General features: G+C 46.4%; 1 protein-coding gene across 1 annotated transcript in view; it reads left to right on the plus strand.

Annotated features, from left to right (window-relative positions):
• The window catches only part of gucy2f (guanylate cyclase 2F, retinal), a 131,353-nt gene that overhangs the window by 111,131 nt on the left and 4,187 nt on the right, over positions 1-16,035 (plus strand). The window contains exon 19 of the mRNA XM_078221470.1: positions 9,504-9,540. Within this exon, the coding sequence (XP_078077596.1) occupies positions 9,504-9,540 (37 nt within the window). The remainder of the gene's footprint in view (positions 1-9,503; positions 9,541-16,035) is intronic.

A 16,035-nucleotide genomic window follows, 5' to 3' on the forward strand; every position in this document is an offset into this window, starting at 1 on the left:
CCTTAGCTTTCCTTAAATGGGAATCACACCCTCAATTCTCCTTAAAGAGAAATTTCACATTCAGCTTCCCTTAAAGGGGAATCACACTCTCAGTTCTCACCTTAAAGAGTAATTACACTCTCAACTCCCCTTAAAAAGGACTCTCAGTGAGTGTAAATCAGAGAGTAAATCTCGCCCTTATCTTCCCTTAAAGGGAAATCGCACCCTTAGTTTCCCTTAAAGGGGAATCACACCCTCATCTTCCCTTAAAGAGAAACCTCACCCTCCGCTCCGCTTAAAGAGGAATCTCAGACACTTTTCTCCCCTTATAGAGTAATTACCCTCTCAACTCCCCGATAAAGGTCTCTCAGAGAGTGTAAATTGAAGAGTAAATCTCATATTCTGTAGTTTTTACAAGGGGAATATAATTTAAATGGAGAACGCCATTTCAAAGAGGGACTCCCATTTCCCTGGATTGTGATTCTCTTATAATCCCTGTGACATTCTGGGTATTTTTCCATGATCAGTTTTGTTTGTCTTTTTTTCTTGGAGTGATTGTGAAAAGCAACCTCAGAGACCCGTCAGACAGGGTGATAGTGTGAGGGACAGGGTGGACAGAATGCCAGCGAGATGGTTTCTAATGCACCTTGACTAACAGTTGTGTCTGCAGGTGATCATTTATCTCCTTCAGACGGACTACTTCTCCCAGGCTGGAAATCCCGGTGATGTAACCTGTGCCTATACCACACCCAACCTTCCGTCTGTGATAAAGTGTCTAACATTGCCAGGAGATTCACTTTTATACAGATCCTCAGAATCAGAAGGGAAACACATCAAACACTCCTTTTAAGAAAGAATTGTTCATACCCTGCTGTCTTTGTGGTTCACTAAAGCAACAGAGTCAAAGAAGATATCAGATAAAAACATTGTCTGGTCTGATGATGGTGCCTTGGAAGCCTTCTCACCTTCCTGAAGTGACTGGCTAAAAGCTTTTTCACGCAGTGACTGGTTAGGGTCTGGATTGCGCGGCCTGAGAGTGTGGTGGAGGCAGGTTCAATCATGGCTTTCCAAAGGGAATTGGATCATGCTTTGAAGGGAAAAGAAAATTGCAGGGGAATAGGTGGGGGAGTGGGACTGGGTGAGTTGCTCTTGCAGAGAGCAAGCACAGACAGAATGGGCTGAGCGGCCTCCTTCTGTGCTGTAACCATCCGATGAATCTCTGATTCTATGGGCGTTCAGGCCTGCTAACTATAAACAAAAATGCATAATCAAGGTTGATGTTCCAGCATGCACTGAGGATCTGCCATTTTGTCAGCGATGCTGTTTTTCAACTGCCCATTAAAATGAGGCACCTGCATTCATAGGATCTCCACAGTGCAGAAGGAGGCCATTTGGCCCATCAAATCTGTACCGACTCTCCAAAAGAGCATCTTACCCAGGCCAACACCCCGGATCCCTGGTGCTATGAGGCAGCAGTGCTAGCCAATGTGCCACCGTGCTGCTCAGTTGAAGTTGATAGAAGGAAGAAATTAAATTTATTATATCATCATCTCGCAGCATCTCAACGGGACTCACAGCTAATGAGGTAATTTTTCTGAAGCGTTATCGCCATTGTAATGTAGGAATTCTGGGAACCAATTTATGCACAGCAAGCTGCCATAAACAGCAATGTGTTCATTGGGCAGGTAGCCTGTTTTAATGACACCTGTTGAGGGATGCGTATTGGCCAGGACACCAGAGAGACCTCAGCTGCTTTTTTTCAAAATTGTGGCAGTGGCATCTTTTACATCCATCTCAGAGAATCACAGACCCACGCAATTGCCACAGAGCTGAATGAGGCCATTCTGTCCATTGTGCCTGCACTAAGGGGAGGCGATGGCCGAGTGGTCTTATTGCTAGACTTTTAATCCAGAAACTCAGCTAATGTTCTGGGGACCCGGGTTCGAATCCCCCCATGGCAGGTGGTAGAATTTGAATTCAATAAAAAATATTTGGAATTAAGAATCTACTGATGAACATGAAACCATTGTCGATTGTCGGAAAAACCCATCCGCTTCACTAATGTCCTTTAGGGAAGGAAATCTGCTGTCCTTACCCGGTCTGGCCTACATGTGACTACAGAGCCCATGGAAATGTGGTTGACTCTCAACTGCCCTCGGGCAACTAGGGATGGGCAATAAATGCTGACCAGGCAGTGACGCCCATGTCCCACGAATGAATAAATAAAAAGCTCTCCAAATTAACAATTCACCTAGTTCCATTCCCTCGCTTTCTCTCCGTAAACCTGCACCTTCTTCCTTTTCAGATAAGAGTCTAATTCCCTTCTGAAAGCTTCTATTGAACCTGTCTCCACCACACTCTCGGGCAGTGCACTCCAGATCCAAACGACTCACCGAGGGCAGAATGTTCCGACCACGCTCGCCCCAAAACCAGAAGATCCTGCGGTCAACAGACCTTTGCGTGGTCCACCTCATCCACCCCCCCTCCCCTAACCCCAACACAACCCGCTCCCCCCCCCCCCCCCCCCCCCCCGACACACACTATGATTCCCGTGGCAGGCGGGACTGGAAAACTCCCCCCACTGTGTGAAAATGTTTATTCTCATGTCACTTTTGCTTCTTTTACCAATTATTTTAAATCTGTGCCCCCTTGCTTTCAATCCATTCATGGGAACAGTTTCTCCCTGTCCACTCTGTCATAGAATCATAGAAACCCTACAGTGCCGAAGGAGGCCATTTGGCCCATCGAGTCTGCACTGACCACAATCCCACCCAGGTCCTACCCCCATATCCCAACATATTTACCAACTAATCCCTCTAACCTACGCATCTCAGGACTCTAAGGGGCAATTTTGAGCATGGCCAATCAACCTAACCCGCACATCTTTGGACTGTGGGAGGAAACCGGCGCACCCGGAGGAAACCCACACAGACACAGGGAGGATGTGCAAACTCCACACAGTGACCCAAGCCGGGAATTGAACGCGGGTCCCTGGAGCTGTGAAGCCGCAGTGCTGACCACTGTGCCACCGTGCCTGTTGAGACTCCTCCTGATTTTAAATACCTCGATCAAATCTCCTCTTAACCTGGAGATTTGACATTAAAACAGAAAGTGCTGGAAAACCCAGCAGGTCGGGCAGCCCCTATGCAGAGAGAAACAAAGTTAATGTCCAACATGACTCTTCTTCAGAACTTCGGAGTAAACTGGTGTAGATTCATGTTGGACTCAAAATGTTAACTCTGTTTCTCTCATCACAGACGCTGCCAGATTGGCTGTTTCCGGCATTTTCTGTTTCAATCCTCTTCTTTTTTCCAAGGAAAACAGTTCTAATTTCTCCAATCTACCTTCATAACTGGAGTTCCTCATCCCTGGAACCATTCTCTTGAATCCTTTCTGCATTCTCTCCAATGCCTTGATATCCCTTCGAAAGTGTGGCTCCCAGAACTGACTGGAATATTCCAGCTCAGGCCAAACTAATGACCTATGCAAGTTTTGCATAACCTCCTTGTTCTTGTACTCTATGCTTCTATTAAAGAAGCCTAAGTTACTGTCTACTTTATTAACCGCACTCTCAACCTGTCCTGTCACTTTCAATGACTTATACACACATCCACCCAATTGCCTCTGCTCCTGCACCCCCTTTAGAGTCGAATCCTTTATGTTAAATAAAAACAGAAAGTGCTGGAAAGATTCAGTCAGTCTGGCAGCGTCTGTGACAAGAGAAACAGAGTTAATGGCTGGAATTTTACTGTGCCGCCCTGCCACGGGAATCGGAGCGGGCGAGGGGCGGACAATGGGAAGGTCCGTTGACCCCGGGTGGGATTTTACGGTTTGATGGACAAGGCCGTAAAATCCCGCCCGACGTTTCGAGTACAATGCGACCCTTCTACAGAACTGCTGGCTCTGTGAGTGTGAGGTCGAGTGCATGCGTATTTATTGAAAATTTAATGTTACATGTTGCCAAAATGTTTGATCTTTCACTCCGTCAGGACAAACACAAGAATGCCAAATTTCAAACAATCACAATTTATACTTCAGGAGAAAAGGATGCTGATTGGTTAGCAGCTTGATTCTGATTGGCTGAGGCATCGCCATGGAGAAACCAACGGGGAATTATAGGCTCCCCAAGCTCCTGAGTGTGCTAATAGCTACACTCGCAACTAATTTAAGATAATCAGCCAAGCTCATACAATGTTCCACTTACGCTTACAGTAAGTGACATACATTCACACACAGGGACCCATTTTCTGCAAACAAAAGGCATATGTCCAGGCTTTGCCCTTTTTTTGAATTACGCAGCAGCTTAGAGAGCCTATGGTTCCCTGTTGCTTTCTCGCTAGAAACATCTCATCCAATCAGAATCGATTTGCTAACCGATCTGCACCAATCAGTGTATGACAGCACAGTGGCACAGTGGTTAGCGCTGCTGCCTCACATCGCTAGGGACCCAGGTTCGATTCTTGACTTAGGTCACTGTCTGTGCGAAGTCTGCACGTTCTCGCCGTGTCTGTGCGATTTCCTTTGGGTGCTCCAGTTTCCTCCCAAAGTCCGAAAGACGTGTTGGTTAGATGCATTGGCCGTGTTAAATTCTCCCTCAGTGTACCTGAACAGGCGCCGGAGTGTGGCGACTAGGGGATTTTCACAGTAACTTCATTCCAGTGTTAACATAAACCTATTTGTGTTTAATAAACTTAACAAAACCTTTACTCCTGTAGTATAAATTGTTGGAAATTTGGCATTCTTGTGTTTGACCTGATGAGTGTAAGATGAAAAGCTTCCGCAACATGCCTCTCTTTTCTGTGAGATATTCAAGTCCCGCACTACCAAGCGAAAATTGTAAAAGTATGTTTCTATTTACCTTTACGAGAAGGAAGAGATGTCTGGGTTCAATTAAACAATCAAAATATTCCTTTTTACTTAGTTATGGGGCGGCTTAACTGCAGTTCATTGACTGAACCATGTTTCTTTAGCTTCCTGTAATGTGCAGACAAAACTGCCTTACCCGCCAGCACAGGAGGGGACCCTTTGGTGACCTTTGCAGTATCTGATTTATCATGTACCCATGCAACACTCTCTTCCTGTTCAGAGGGTGACCTTACTTGTTATAGACTTTGATTCATGTTGGGGCAGCCAAGAGGGATTTACCGAACGAGGCCTCGGACATTTAAGGGCAAATACTCCGGCTCTGACCTTCATTAAATATCACACGGCACAGGAGCGAATCTGGTTACAAGGTGTTAGAAAGCAGTGAAGCTTTATAAACCAGTGCAATTCCGACCGCGATCTCACTGCCTTTTGCGCTTATTAGGAAAATAAGCAAGAGGAAATTTGGAATTCCATTGCTGGTACAGGAAATCAGCCTTATCTGATTCATCAGTACTTCAAACTCTATTCTTTGGTTCTGTTTTTGTTTTTAAAAGCATGAAGCAATGGAGGCCATTCAGCCCCTTGAGTCCATTCTACCATTCAGTTTTATCATGGTGGATCAGTACCTTAACCCCATTTAGAAGAAACATAGAAACCCTACAGTGCAGAAGGAGGCCATTCGGCCCATCGAGTCTGCACCGACCACAATCCCACCCAGGCCCTACCCCCACATATTTACCCGCTAATCCCTCTAACTACACATCTCAGGGACAATTTTTAACCTGGCCAATCAGCCTAACCCGCACATCTTTGGACTGTGGGAGGAAACCGGAGCACCCGGAGGAAACCCACGCAGACATGAGGAGAATGTGCAAACTCCACACAGACAGTGACCCGAGCCGGGAATCGAACCCGGGACCCTGGAGCTGTGAAGCAGCAGTGCTAACCACTGTGCTACCGTGCCGCCCCTTAGCTAACAAAACCTCAATCTTGACATTTTCAACTGACCTCCAGCCTTCCAATCCTCACATTCAAAACTGAGGGAAACACAAGGCTGGTTTATTATATCTCAGCCCTGCTATCATTTTGGTGAATCTGTAACACACTTCAGTCAAGGTCAACTTGGCCTTCTCGCGATGCTGTGTTGATCTTTCAAGCCTCCTCCCTTCAAGGTGGTCTCTCTTTCTGGACTTGTCTCAGTTGTTGTTCTATAGCAATGGTCTTTAGCCCTCTGAACTCATAGAATTATAGAACCCCTACAGTGCAGAACGAGGCCATTCGGCCCATCAGATCTGCAACGACTTCCGAAAGAGCATCCCATTCTTGCCTGCCCCTCCATCTCCGTAACCTCACACATTTATCACTAATCCACCTAACCTACACATCTTTGGACACTAAAGGGCAATTTAGCTTGGCTAATCCACTTAGCCAGCACATCCTTGGACTGTGGGAGGAAAGCAGAGCACTCGAAGGAAACCCACACAGTCACGGGGAGAATGTGCCAACTCCACACAGACAGTGACCCAAGGCCGAAATCAAACCCGGCTTCCTGGCGCTGTGAGGCAGCAGTGCTAACCATTGTGCCACCGTGCCGCCTTACCATCTATTCTATTTCTCCAAAACTTCAGCAGAATGTTCACTGACGCTCAGTTTGGATTCTACCAGGGTCACTCAGCTCCTGACCTCATTATAGCCTTGATTTAAACATGGACAAAAGAGCTGAATGCCAGAGGGGAGGTGAGAGTGACTGCCCTTTTCATCAAGGCAGCATTTGACCGAGTGCGGCATCAAGGGGTCCTAGCAACTGGAGTCAATGGAAATCAATGGAAAACCCTCCGTTTGTTGGAGTCATACCCGGCACAAAGGAAGATGGGGTTGTGGAGGTTGGAGGTCAATCATCTCAGCTCCAAGACAGCTCTGCAGGAGTCCCTCAGGGTAGTGTCCTGGGCCCAGCCATCTTCAGCTGCTTCATCAATGGTCTTCCCACTATCATGAGGTCATAAGTGGGGATGTCCACTTATGACTGCACTGATGATCATTCACAACTCCATGTATACTGAAGCAGTCCATGTCCATACACAGCAAGACCTGGAAAATATCCAGGTTTGGGCTGACAAGTGGCAAGTATCATTTGCACCACACATGTAGCAGGCAATCTCCAATCAGAGAGAATCCAACCATTTCCCCTTGACATTCAATGGCATCACCATCGCTGAATCCCCCGCTATCAGCATTCTGAGGGTTACTAGTGACCAGAAATGAATTGGACCATCCATAATGTGGCTACAAGAATAACTCACCTCCCGTCTCCCCAAAGCCTGCCCACCATCTCCAAGGCAAAAGTCAGGAGTGTGATGGAATACTCCCCACTTGCCTGGATGGGTGCAGCTCCAACAACACTCAACTCAACACCATCCAGGACAAAGCAGCCCACTTAATCCACACCGTATTCACCATCTTAAACATTCACTCCTCCAACACTGACGCGCAGTGGCAGTGTGTACCATTTATAAGATGCACTGCAGCAACTCACCAAGACTTAGAACCATAGAAAATTACAGCTCAGAAACAGGCCTTTTGGCCCTTCTTGTCTGTGCCGAACCATTTTTTGCCTAGTCCCACTGACCTGCACTTGGACCATATCCCTCCACACCCCTCTCATCCATGAACCCGTCCAAGATTTTCTTAAATGTTAAAAGATCATTTTACCGCATTTACCACTTTATCCGGCAGCGCATTCCACACTCCCACCACTCTCTGCGTGAAGAAGCCCCCCCTAATATTCCCTTTAAACTTTTCTCCTTTCACCCTTAACCCATGCCCTCTGGGTTTTTTCTCCCCTAGCCTCAGTGGAAAAAGCCTGCTTGCATTCACTCTATCTATACCCATCAAAATCTTATACACCTCTATCAAATCTCCCCTCAATCTTCTACGCTCCAGGGAATAAAGTCTTCTTCGACAACACCTTCCAAACCTGTGACCTCTCGCATCTAGAAGGAAAAGGGCAGCAGATGCTTGGGTGCATCACCACCTGGAGGTTCCTCTCCAAGCCACGCACCATCCTTCATTGGAACTACATCACCATTCCTTCACTGTCGCTGGATCAAACTCCTGGAATTACCTCCCTAACAGCACAGTGGGTGTACCTACACCACATAGATGGCAGAGATTCAAGAAGGCGGCTCACCACCACCTTCTCAAAGGAAAGGAAATGAGGGACGGGCAATAAATGCTGGCCTAACCAGTGATGCCCATGTCCCATGAAAGAATTTTAAACACCAGGCAGGAGTGTTCTCTTCCTGTCGGGGAACACTTCAGCAGTCACGGGCATTCAGCCTCTGATCTTTGGGTAAGCGTTCTCCAAGGCGGCCTTCATGACACATAACAACATAGAATCGCTGAGCAGAAACTGATAGCCAAGTTCCGCACACATGAGGACGACCTCAACCGGGATCTTGGATTCATGTCACACTATCTGTAACCGCCACGACTTGCCTGGGCTTGCAAAATCTTACTAACTGTCCTGTCTGGAGACAATACACATCTCTTTAACCTGTGCTTAATCCTCTCTCCACTCGCATTATCTGTACCTGTAAAGACCTGATTACCTGTTAAGACTCGCATTCAAACCATCATCTTGTAAATTGAGTCTGTGCCTATATATGCCCTGTTTGTGAACACAATTCCTCACTCACCTGATGAAGGAGCGAGACTCCGAAAGCTTGTGCTACCACATAAACCTGTTGGACTTTAACCTGGTGTTGTGAGACTTCTCCCTTTGATACAGTATTCGTCTCCTCTGCATCCTCACTGTGTTGCAATCAAACCTCTTGTGTTATTTCCCACTGAAACTCATCTCTTCCCAGGCCCTAATACCTCTCCCCCAGCCCCACTCCACACCTGGCAGTCTTTTCAAAAGACTTCGTAATCTTCGGCATTAACTAACCACTGATTTATGACTGGTGTCTCCTATAGCGTCAGCCTTGGCTCAGTTAGCAGCGCTTATGCCTCTGACTCAGAAGTTTATGGGTTCGAGCACCAGTCTAGACTGTTCGTTTTGAACCGCTGATTCTCCCAGTGCAGCACCGAGGCAGTCCTGCAGTGGCAGAGGTGCCGTCTTGTTGCATGATATGTAGTGCAAGATCCCATCTGCTCTCCCAGATAAATATTAAAGTTCCTGGCAATGTTGAAAGAGGAGTAATTTTCCTGGCCAATGTTTATCCCACAACCAGCAAATTACAACAGATCCGGTCATTTATCACATTGCCGATTGTGGGAGCTTGCTGTGCACAAATTGACTGCTGCCTCCCCTACATTATAACGGTGGCTGTACCTTTAAAATGTCCCATTCTCTGTAAAGCATAGTGGAATGTCCTGAGATCAGGAAAGACACCAGGTGGGATTTTCCAGCCCTTCCCGCTGGCAGAATTTTCCAGTCCGGCTGAAGGTAACACCCCAGCAGCGGGACAGGCGAGCCATGCAAAACACCACAGACATTGGCAAGTCCAGAAGATCCCACTGATTGCCAATGACTAGCTGGAAAACACACCATGGGGGGGCGCGGGGGAGGGGGCGGAAATTCACGCCCATGATACAAACACAACTCTCTGTTTCTTGCTCTCTTCAATCTTAATGACTTTTTCTTTCTGTTTCCATAGCTGGTTCACTCAGCGACACACTTCAACTGAAATAAAGGTACAGTTAATAAGATTCAGGTGTCTAGAGGCTTTTAAAAAATTTGTCCATGGGATGCGGGCATCTCTGGCCCTATTTATTTCCCAACCCTGAGGGCATTTAAGAGTCAAACACATTGCTGTGGTTCTGGAGTCACATTTTATTTATTTCTTATTGTCACAAGTAGTTCTCCTCTGAACTCTACAAGCAAATATTGGACCGGCCTTGCTCACACCCCTGCCCACAACCCCAACCACCTCTAGGCAAACCCCCATTTGCCCCTCACCCCTTATGTGCACTTGTGCCCTGTGGATGCCCAAATTCACACTCCAGCCCATCTGCCAGGCACTGGTTCCTGCTGGGTTCAGGTTGGAGTCTAAGGCTGGGTCTGTAAATGAAGGACTCGGAGTTAAAATCTCTGTTGGCCTCAGCAAGGGAGTCTGTAGCCTGACTTTAAGTTTTAAAGTATATTTATTAGTGTCACAAGTAGGCTTACATTAGCATTGCAGTGAGGTTACTGTGAAAATCCCCGAGTCGCCACACTCTGGCGCCTGTTTGGGTACACTGAGGGAGAATTTAGCACAGCCAATGCACCTAATCAGCACGTCTTTCAGACTGTGGGAGGAAACCGGAGCACCCGGAGGAAACCCGCGCAGACACGAGGAGAACGTGCAGACTCCACACAGACAGTGACCCAAGCCGGGAATTAAACCTGGGTCCATGGCAATGTGAGGCAGCAGTGCTAACCATTGTGCCACAAGACCGGGTAAGGATGGCAGATTTCACAGAATCCGTAGAATTCGACAGTGCAGGCGGAGGTCATTCGGCCCATCAAGTCTGTACCAACCACAATCCCACCCAGGCCTGTAACTCCACATATTTACCTTGCTAATCCCCTGACACGAGGGTCAATTTAGAATGGCCAATCCACCTAACCTGCACATCTTTGGACTGTGGGAGGAAACCGGAGCACCCAGAGAAAACCCATGCAGACACGGGGAGAACGTGCAAACTCCACACAGACAGTGACCCAAGCCAGGAATGGAACCCGGGTCCATGGCGATGTGAGGCAGCAATGCTAACCACTGTGCCACCAGACCGGGTAAGGACGGCAGATTTCACAGAATCCATAGAATCCCTACAGTGCAGACGGAGATCATTCGGCCCATCGAGTCTGTAGCGCCCACAATCCCACCCAGGCCCTATTCCCGTAACTCCACATATTTACCCTGCTCAGCCCCTGACACGAGGGTCAATTTAGAATGGCCAATCCATCTAACCCGCACATCTTTGGACTGTGGGAGGAAACTGGAGCACCTGGAGGAAACCCATGCAGACACGGGGAGAATGTGCAAACTGCACACAGACAGTGACACAAGGCCGGAATCTAACCCAGGTCCCTGGCGCTGTGAGGCAACAGTGCTAACCACTGTGCCGCCCACCACTGTGCCACTATGCCACCCATTTCCTTCCCTAAAGGGCATTAGTGAACCAGATGTGTTTTTCCATGAATTGACAATGGTTTCATGGTTATCAGCAGATTCCTAATTCCAGATTTTTTATTGAATTCAAATTTCACTAACTGCCGTGGCGGGATTCGAACCCGGGTCCCCAGAGTATTGCTCTCGGTCTTTGGATTACTAGTCCAGCGACAATCCCAGTACTCCACCGTGTAGCGATAAAGACAGCGATAAAGCAAACTTTCAATATTAGTTAGGGTTGAAATGTCAAGCTTCTAAAGGGTAAAGAATCTTCCCCTCCTGAAAGTAAAGAAAGGTTGGCATGGTGGCACAGTGGTTAGCATTGCTGCCGCACAGCGCCAGGGACCCGCGTTTGATTCCCGGCTTGGGTCATTGTCTGTGTGGATGTTGCACATTCTCCCCATGTCTGCGTGGGTTTCCTCCGGGTGCTCCGTTTCCTCCCACAGTCCAAAGATGTGAAGGTTAGGTGGATTGACCATGCTAAATTGCCCCTTAGTGTCAGGGGGATTAGCAGGGTTAGTATGTGGGGTTACGGGAATAGGGCCTGGATGTGACTGTGGCTGTTGCAGACTCGATGGGCCGAATGCCCTCTTCTGCACTGTAGGGATTCTATGATTCCCAGTTATTGTTAATCCAGATAACTTCAAAATGGTCTTGATGTAATTTAATCTTAGTCACTTGGACAGTTATATTGTCGACCAGTAGCAAATATGTTAGGAAATATAATAGAGGTGTTCAATTTTATGAGGGGTTTGAAGGAGAAACTGTTTCTCTTGACAGCGGGGTCACAGGGTCAGTAACAAGAGGATGAGGATTTATGTTAATTGGTGAAAGAAACAGGAGATGAGGAGAATTCTTTCTACGTAACGAGTTGCTATGATCTGGAAGGTGCTCTCATTATATTTTTAACATGCAGAAACCTATCATTCTCAGTCTAGTTTAGTTTATTTATTAGTGTCACAAGTAGGCTTACATTAACACTGCAATGAAGTTACTGTGAAAATCCCCTAGTCGCCACACTCCGGCGCCTGTTTGGGTACACTGAGGGGGAATTTAGCATGGCCAATGCATCTGACTAGCACATTTCAAGGACTTTGGGAGGAAACCGGAGCATCTGGAGGAAACCCATGCAGACATGGGGAGAATGTGCAAACTGTGCACAGACAGTGACCCAAGCCGGGAATTGAATCCTGGTCCCTGGCGCTGTGAAGCAGCAGTGCTAACCACTGTGCCACCGTGCTGCCTGAATCTCTACAGTCCTCTGGCACAGAGAATTCCAAAGGCTCACCACCCTCTGAGTGAAGAAATTCCTCCCCATCTCAGTCCTAAATGGCCTCTCCCTTATTCTGAGGCTGTGTCCTCACCCCAGTTCCAACCATGCATAGAAGAACTGAATGCAGCAACAGCTGGTAAAGATCAGGATAAACAGTGAAGGGGAAGGAGGGACAAAGGATTGAAGGTGGCTAACTAAAGGAGTCAGAGAATGAAAGGGAGAGGATGGAGTGAAAGTAAGAGAGGGAAATAAAGCAAAGAGAGGGGGAAGGAAAGAAAGAGGCAAAGGAAGAGAAAAAGGTAAAAAGAGGGAAAAAAGAGTAAGGACAAAATTGAAGTTCAGATATAGAGAAAAGCTTTAAACCATATCTTGTTCTTAAATCAATGTTTAATGTAATGATTTCTTGTTGTCTATACAAATGAAATCTATACTTAATGTGATACCTCTCATTTTATTTTTGTGAATATGAAGATAATATCAAACTACATATAATATACATGACATACAGAACTTCCATTTGAAGCTGTACCACAGTCTGCCTTTAGTATTCAAAAAGGATGTGAGCTGAGTTTGCCTTTTGGAACTGGAAGATATTGGGAAAGCTGTAATAAGATGATCACAGCTCCAGAGTGCCATCTAGTGACCCAAAGCTGAGGAAGTGTCTGCCTGTCAGGACACAAGAACATCAGAAATAGGAGTGTGGGTTTTCCACCACCTACTCCCCATATCCCCGCATGTCCTGCAAGAACACAAGACAGGATCAGACTCAACTGCGATGTTACCCTCCCTTGGTCAAATAGTCCTACATCAGGCCAGTCGGATTGGAAGTTTAGTGCATTGACAGCCATTACGCAGAAGGGAAATAGTTTGGAATATGCCACAGCCATTGGTGGTATGTGATAAATATCTCCCATTATGAGACTGCTGTCACAAGGTAGCTTATCTAAATCTCTCCCTGCTATCATTACATGCTTACAAAGTTAAAGTTTATTTAGTGTCACAAGTAGGCTTACATTAACACTGCAATGAAGTTACTGTGAAAATCCCCTAGTCGCCAAACTGAGGGAGAATTTAGCATGGTCAATGCACTTAACCAGCATGTCTTTGGACCATGGGAGGAAACCGGAGCTCTTGAAGGAAACACCGGGAGAACGTGCAAACTCCGCACAGTCAATCAAGCCATGAATCGAACCCGGTTCTCTGGCGCTGTGAAGCAGCAGTGCTAACCACTGTGCCACTGTGCCTGCAATTGTATTAGGTGTGGCTTAAATCAGAATGTGACAAGATGCATTTAAACGAGGCAGGAGTGATGGACCACATTCGAGATTCGGCATTGCAAGCATTTGTAGTAGAAGTGAATGCAAAACATGGTGAACCTGCAAAATACTTGAGCAATAAGGACCTTTTCACCTTAAAGTCTTTAAAATATCTGTCTAAACTGTTTTCACAGTCTAAATTTATTCTCATGATTACAAATGATCAGGCATCAGTGCATTCAATGGTTACAAGAAAAGTGACGATTGCCAGATTTGATCATATTGACATTGTATAATCAAGTGGACAGGGCTATTGAAATTATGTATTCTGTCACTAAATGAAAAGAACCTGCTTTTATAAAGTGGCTTTTCATGACTTCAGGATTTCGCAAAGCAGCCAATGAAGTACTTTTCTGAAGTGCTGGGAATGTAAGAATTCAATTAGAGACTGACATATCGCCCTGTGTATGATCAGTGATGTCTGGTTATAGTGAAGTGTTTGTTCTTTTTGTTGAAATTTAACAAGGTAGGGAAAGGTACAAATTCCTCTGATTATTGCAACATCCTAAAAGCTTTCGGGATGATTTATTCTGTTCAATTCTACCCACCTCCCCCGAGTGTTTACAAGTTTTATGTGGAGAATCCAAATTGCCACAATCTCTTCCTTTCAAAAGATATTTATAAGTGCTGTCGGCGGGTGAACATTTATTCCTCATTCCTAGTTTCTTGGAGAAGGTGGTCGTTGGAATTTCGCCTTGAATTCACGACAGAATCTTGTCGGCTGCTTCTGAATTATCCTTGAGTGCAATGTTTGCTTCAGGGACTGACTAGGAGCTTAGCAGTTGTATGAGATGTTTAACCTTCACCTAAAAGCAGTCAGCATAATCAAGGACTCCAGGCACCCCGGCCATTCTCTCTTCCAACTGCATGGGCAGCACGGTGGCACAGTGGTTGGCACTACTGCCTCACAGTTCCAGGGACCCGGCTTGGGTCACTGTCTGTGTGGAGTTTGCACATTGTCTATATGGGTTTCCTCCCACAGTCTGAAAGACGTGCTGGTTAGGTGCATTGGCCGTGCTAAATTCTCCCTCAGTGTACCCGAACAGGTGCTGGACTGTGGCGACTCGGGGAATTTCACAGTAACTCCATTGCAGTGTTAATGTAAGCCTTACTTGTGATTAATAAATAAACTTTCACTTAACTTCTTCTGTCGGGAAAAAGATACAAAAGTCTGAGGTCATGTACCAATTGACTCAAGAACAGCTCCTTCCCTGCTGCTGTCAGACTTTTGAATGGACCTAACTTGCATTAAGTTGATCTTTCTCCACACACTAGCTATGACTGTAACACTGCATTCTGCACTCTCTCCTTTTCTTCTCTATGAATGGTATGCTTTGTATAGTGCGCAAGAAACAAGACTTTTTATTGTATACTAATACATGTTACAATAATAAATCAAATCAAATCAAATCAGATCAGTCCACAGGATCCCCAGTTGTGTTACGAAGGGGGTTCCAGGAAAATGACCCAGTGACAGTGAAGGAATGGCAGTATATTTGTTGCATGTAAGGGTGCTTTGTGATTTGAAGGGGAAATGATGAGACTCCCACAAAATCTCTGCCTTTGTCATCGTCCCTGGTAAAGATGCAGCGGAAAAAAGAGCTCAAAATGCAACAATATTGATGGATAGGGGGTCCTGTAGCAGGGGCACATTTCAAGGTAATAGAGCAAATCTAAAATCATTCAGCCTTGATGACCAATTTTAAGTTTATTTATTAGTGTCACAAGTAGGCTTACTTTAACACTGCAAAGACGTTACTGTGAAATTCCCCTAGTCGCCACACTCCGCCTGTTCGGGTACACTGAGGGGGAATTTAGCATGACCAATGCACCTAACCAGGTGCATTTCAGACTGTGGGAGGAAACCGGAGCACCCGGAGGAAACCCACGCAGACACGGAGAGGACAAAGAACAAAGACAAAGAACAAAGAAAATTACATCACAGGAACAGGCCCTTCGGCCCTCCAAGCCAGCACCGACCATGCTGCCCAACTGAACTAAAACCCCCTACCCTTCCGGGGACCATATCCCTCTATTGCAAGCTCCGCAGCGACTGTGACCCAAGCCGGGAATCGAACCCGGGTCCCTGGCGCTGTGAGGCAGCAATAAGACCATAAGTCCATAAGACATAGGAGCAGAATTAGGCCACTCAGCCCAGCGAGTCTGCTCTTCCATTCAATCATCGCTGATATTTTTCTCATCCCCGTTCTCCTGCCTTTTCCCCCTAACCCCTGATCCCCTTATTAATCAAGAATCTATCTATCTCTGTCTTAAAGACACTCAATGACCTGGCCTCCACAGCTTTCTGCGGCAAAGAGTTCCACAGATTCACCACTCTCTGGCTGAAGAAATTCCTCCGCATCTCTGTTTTAAAGGATCGCCCCTTTAGCCTGAGGTTGTGCCCTCTGGTTCTAGTTTTTCCTATTAGTGGAAACATCCTCCCCAC

Source organism: Mustelus asterias, chromosome 10 (assembly GCF_964213995.1).
Source record: "Mustelus asterias chromosome 10, sMusAst1.hap1.1, whole genome shotgun sequence".
NCBI lineage: Eukaryota > Metazoa > Chordata > Chondrichthyes > Carcharhiniformes > Triakidae > Mustelus > Mustelus asterias.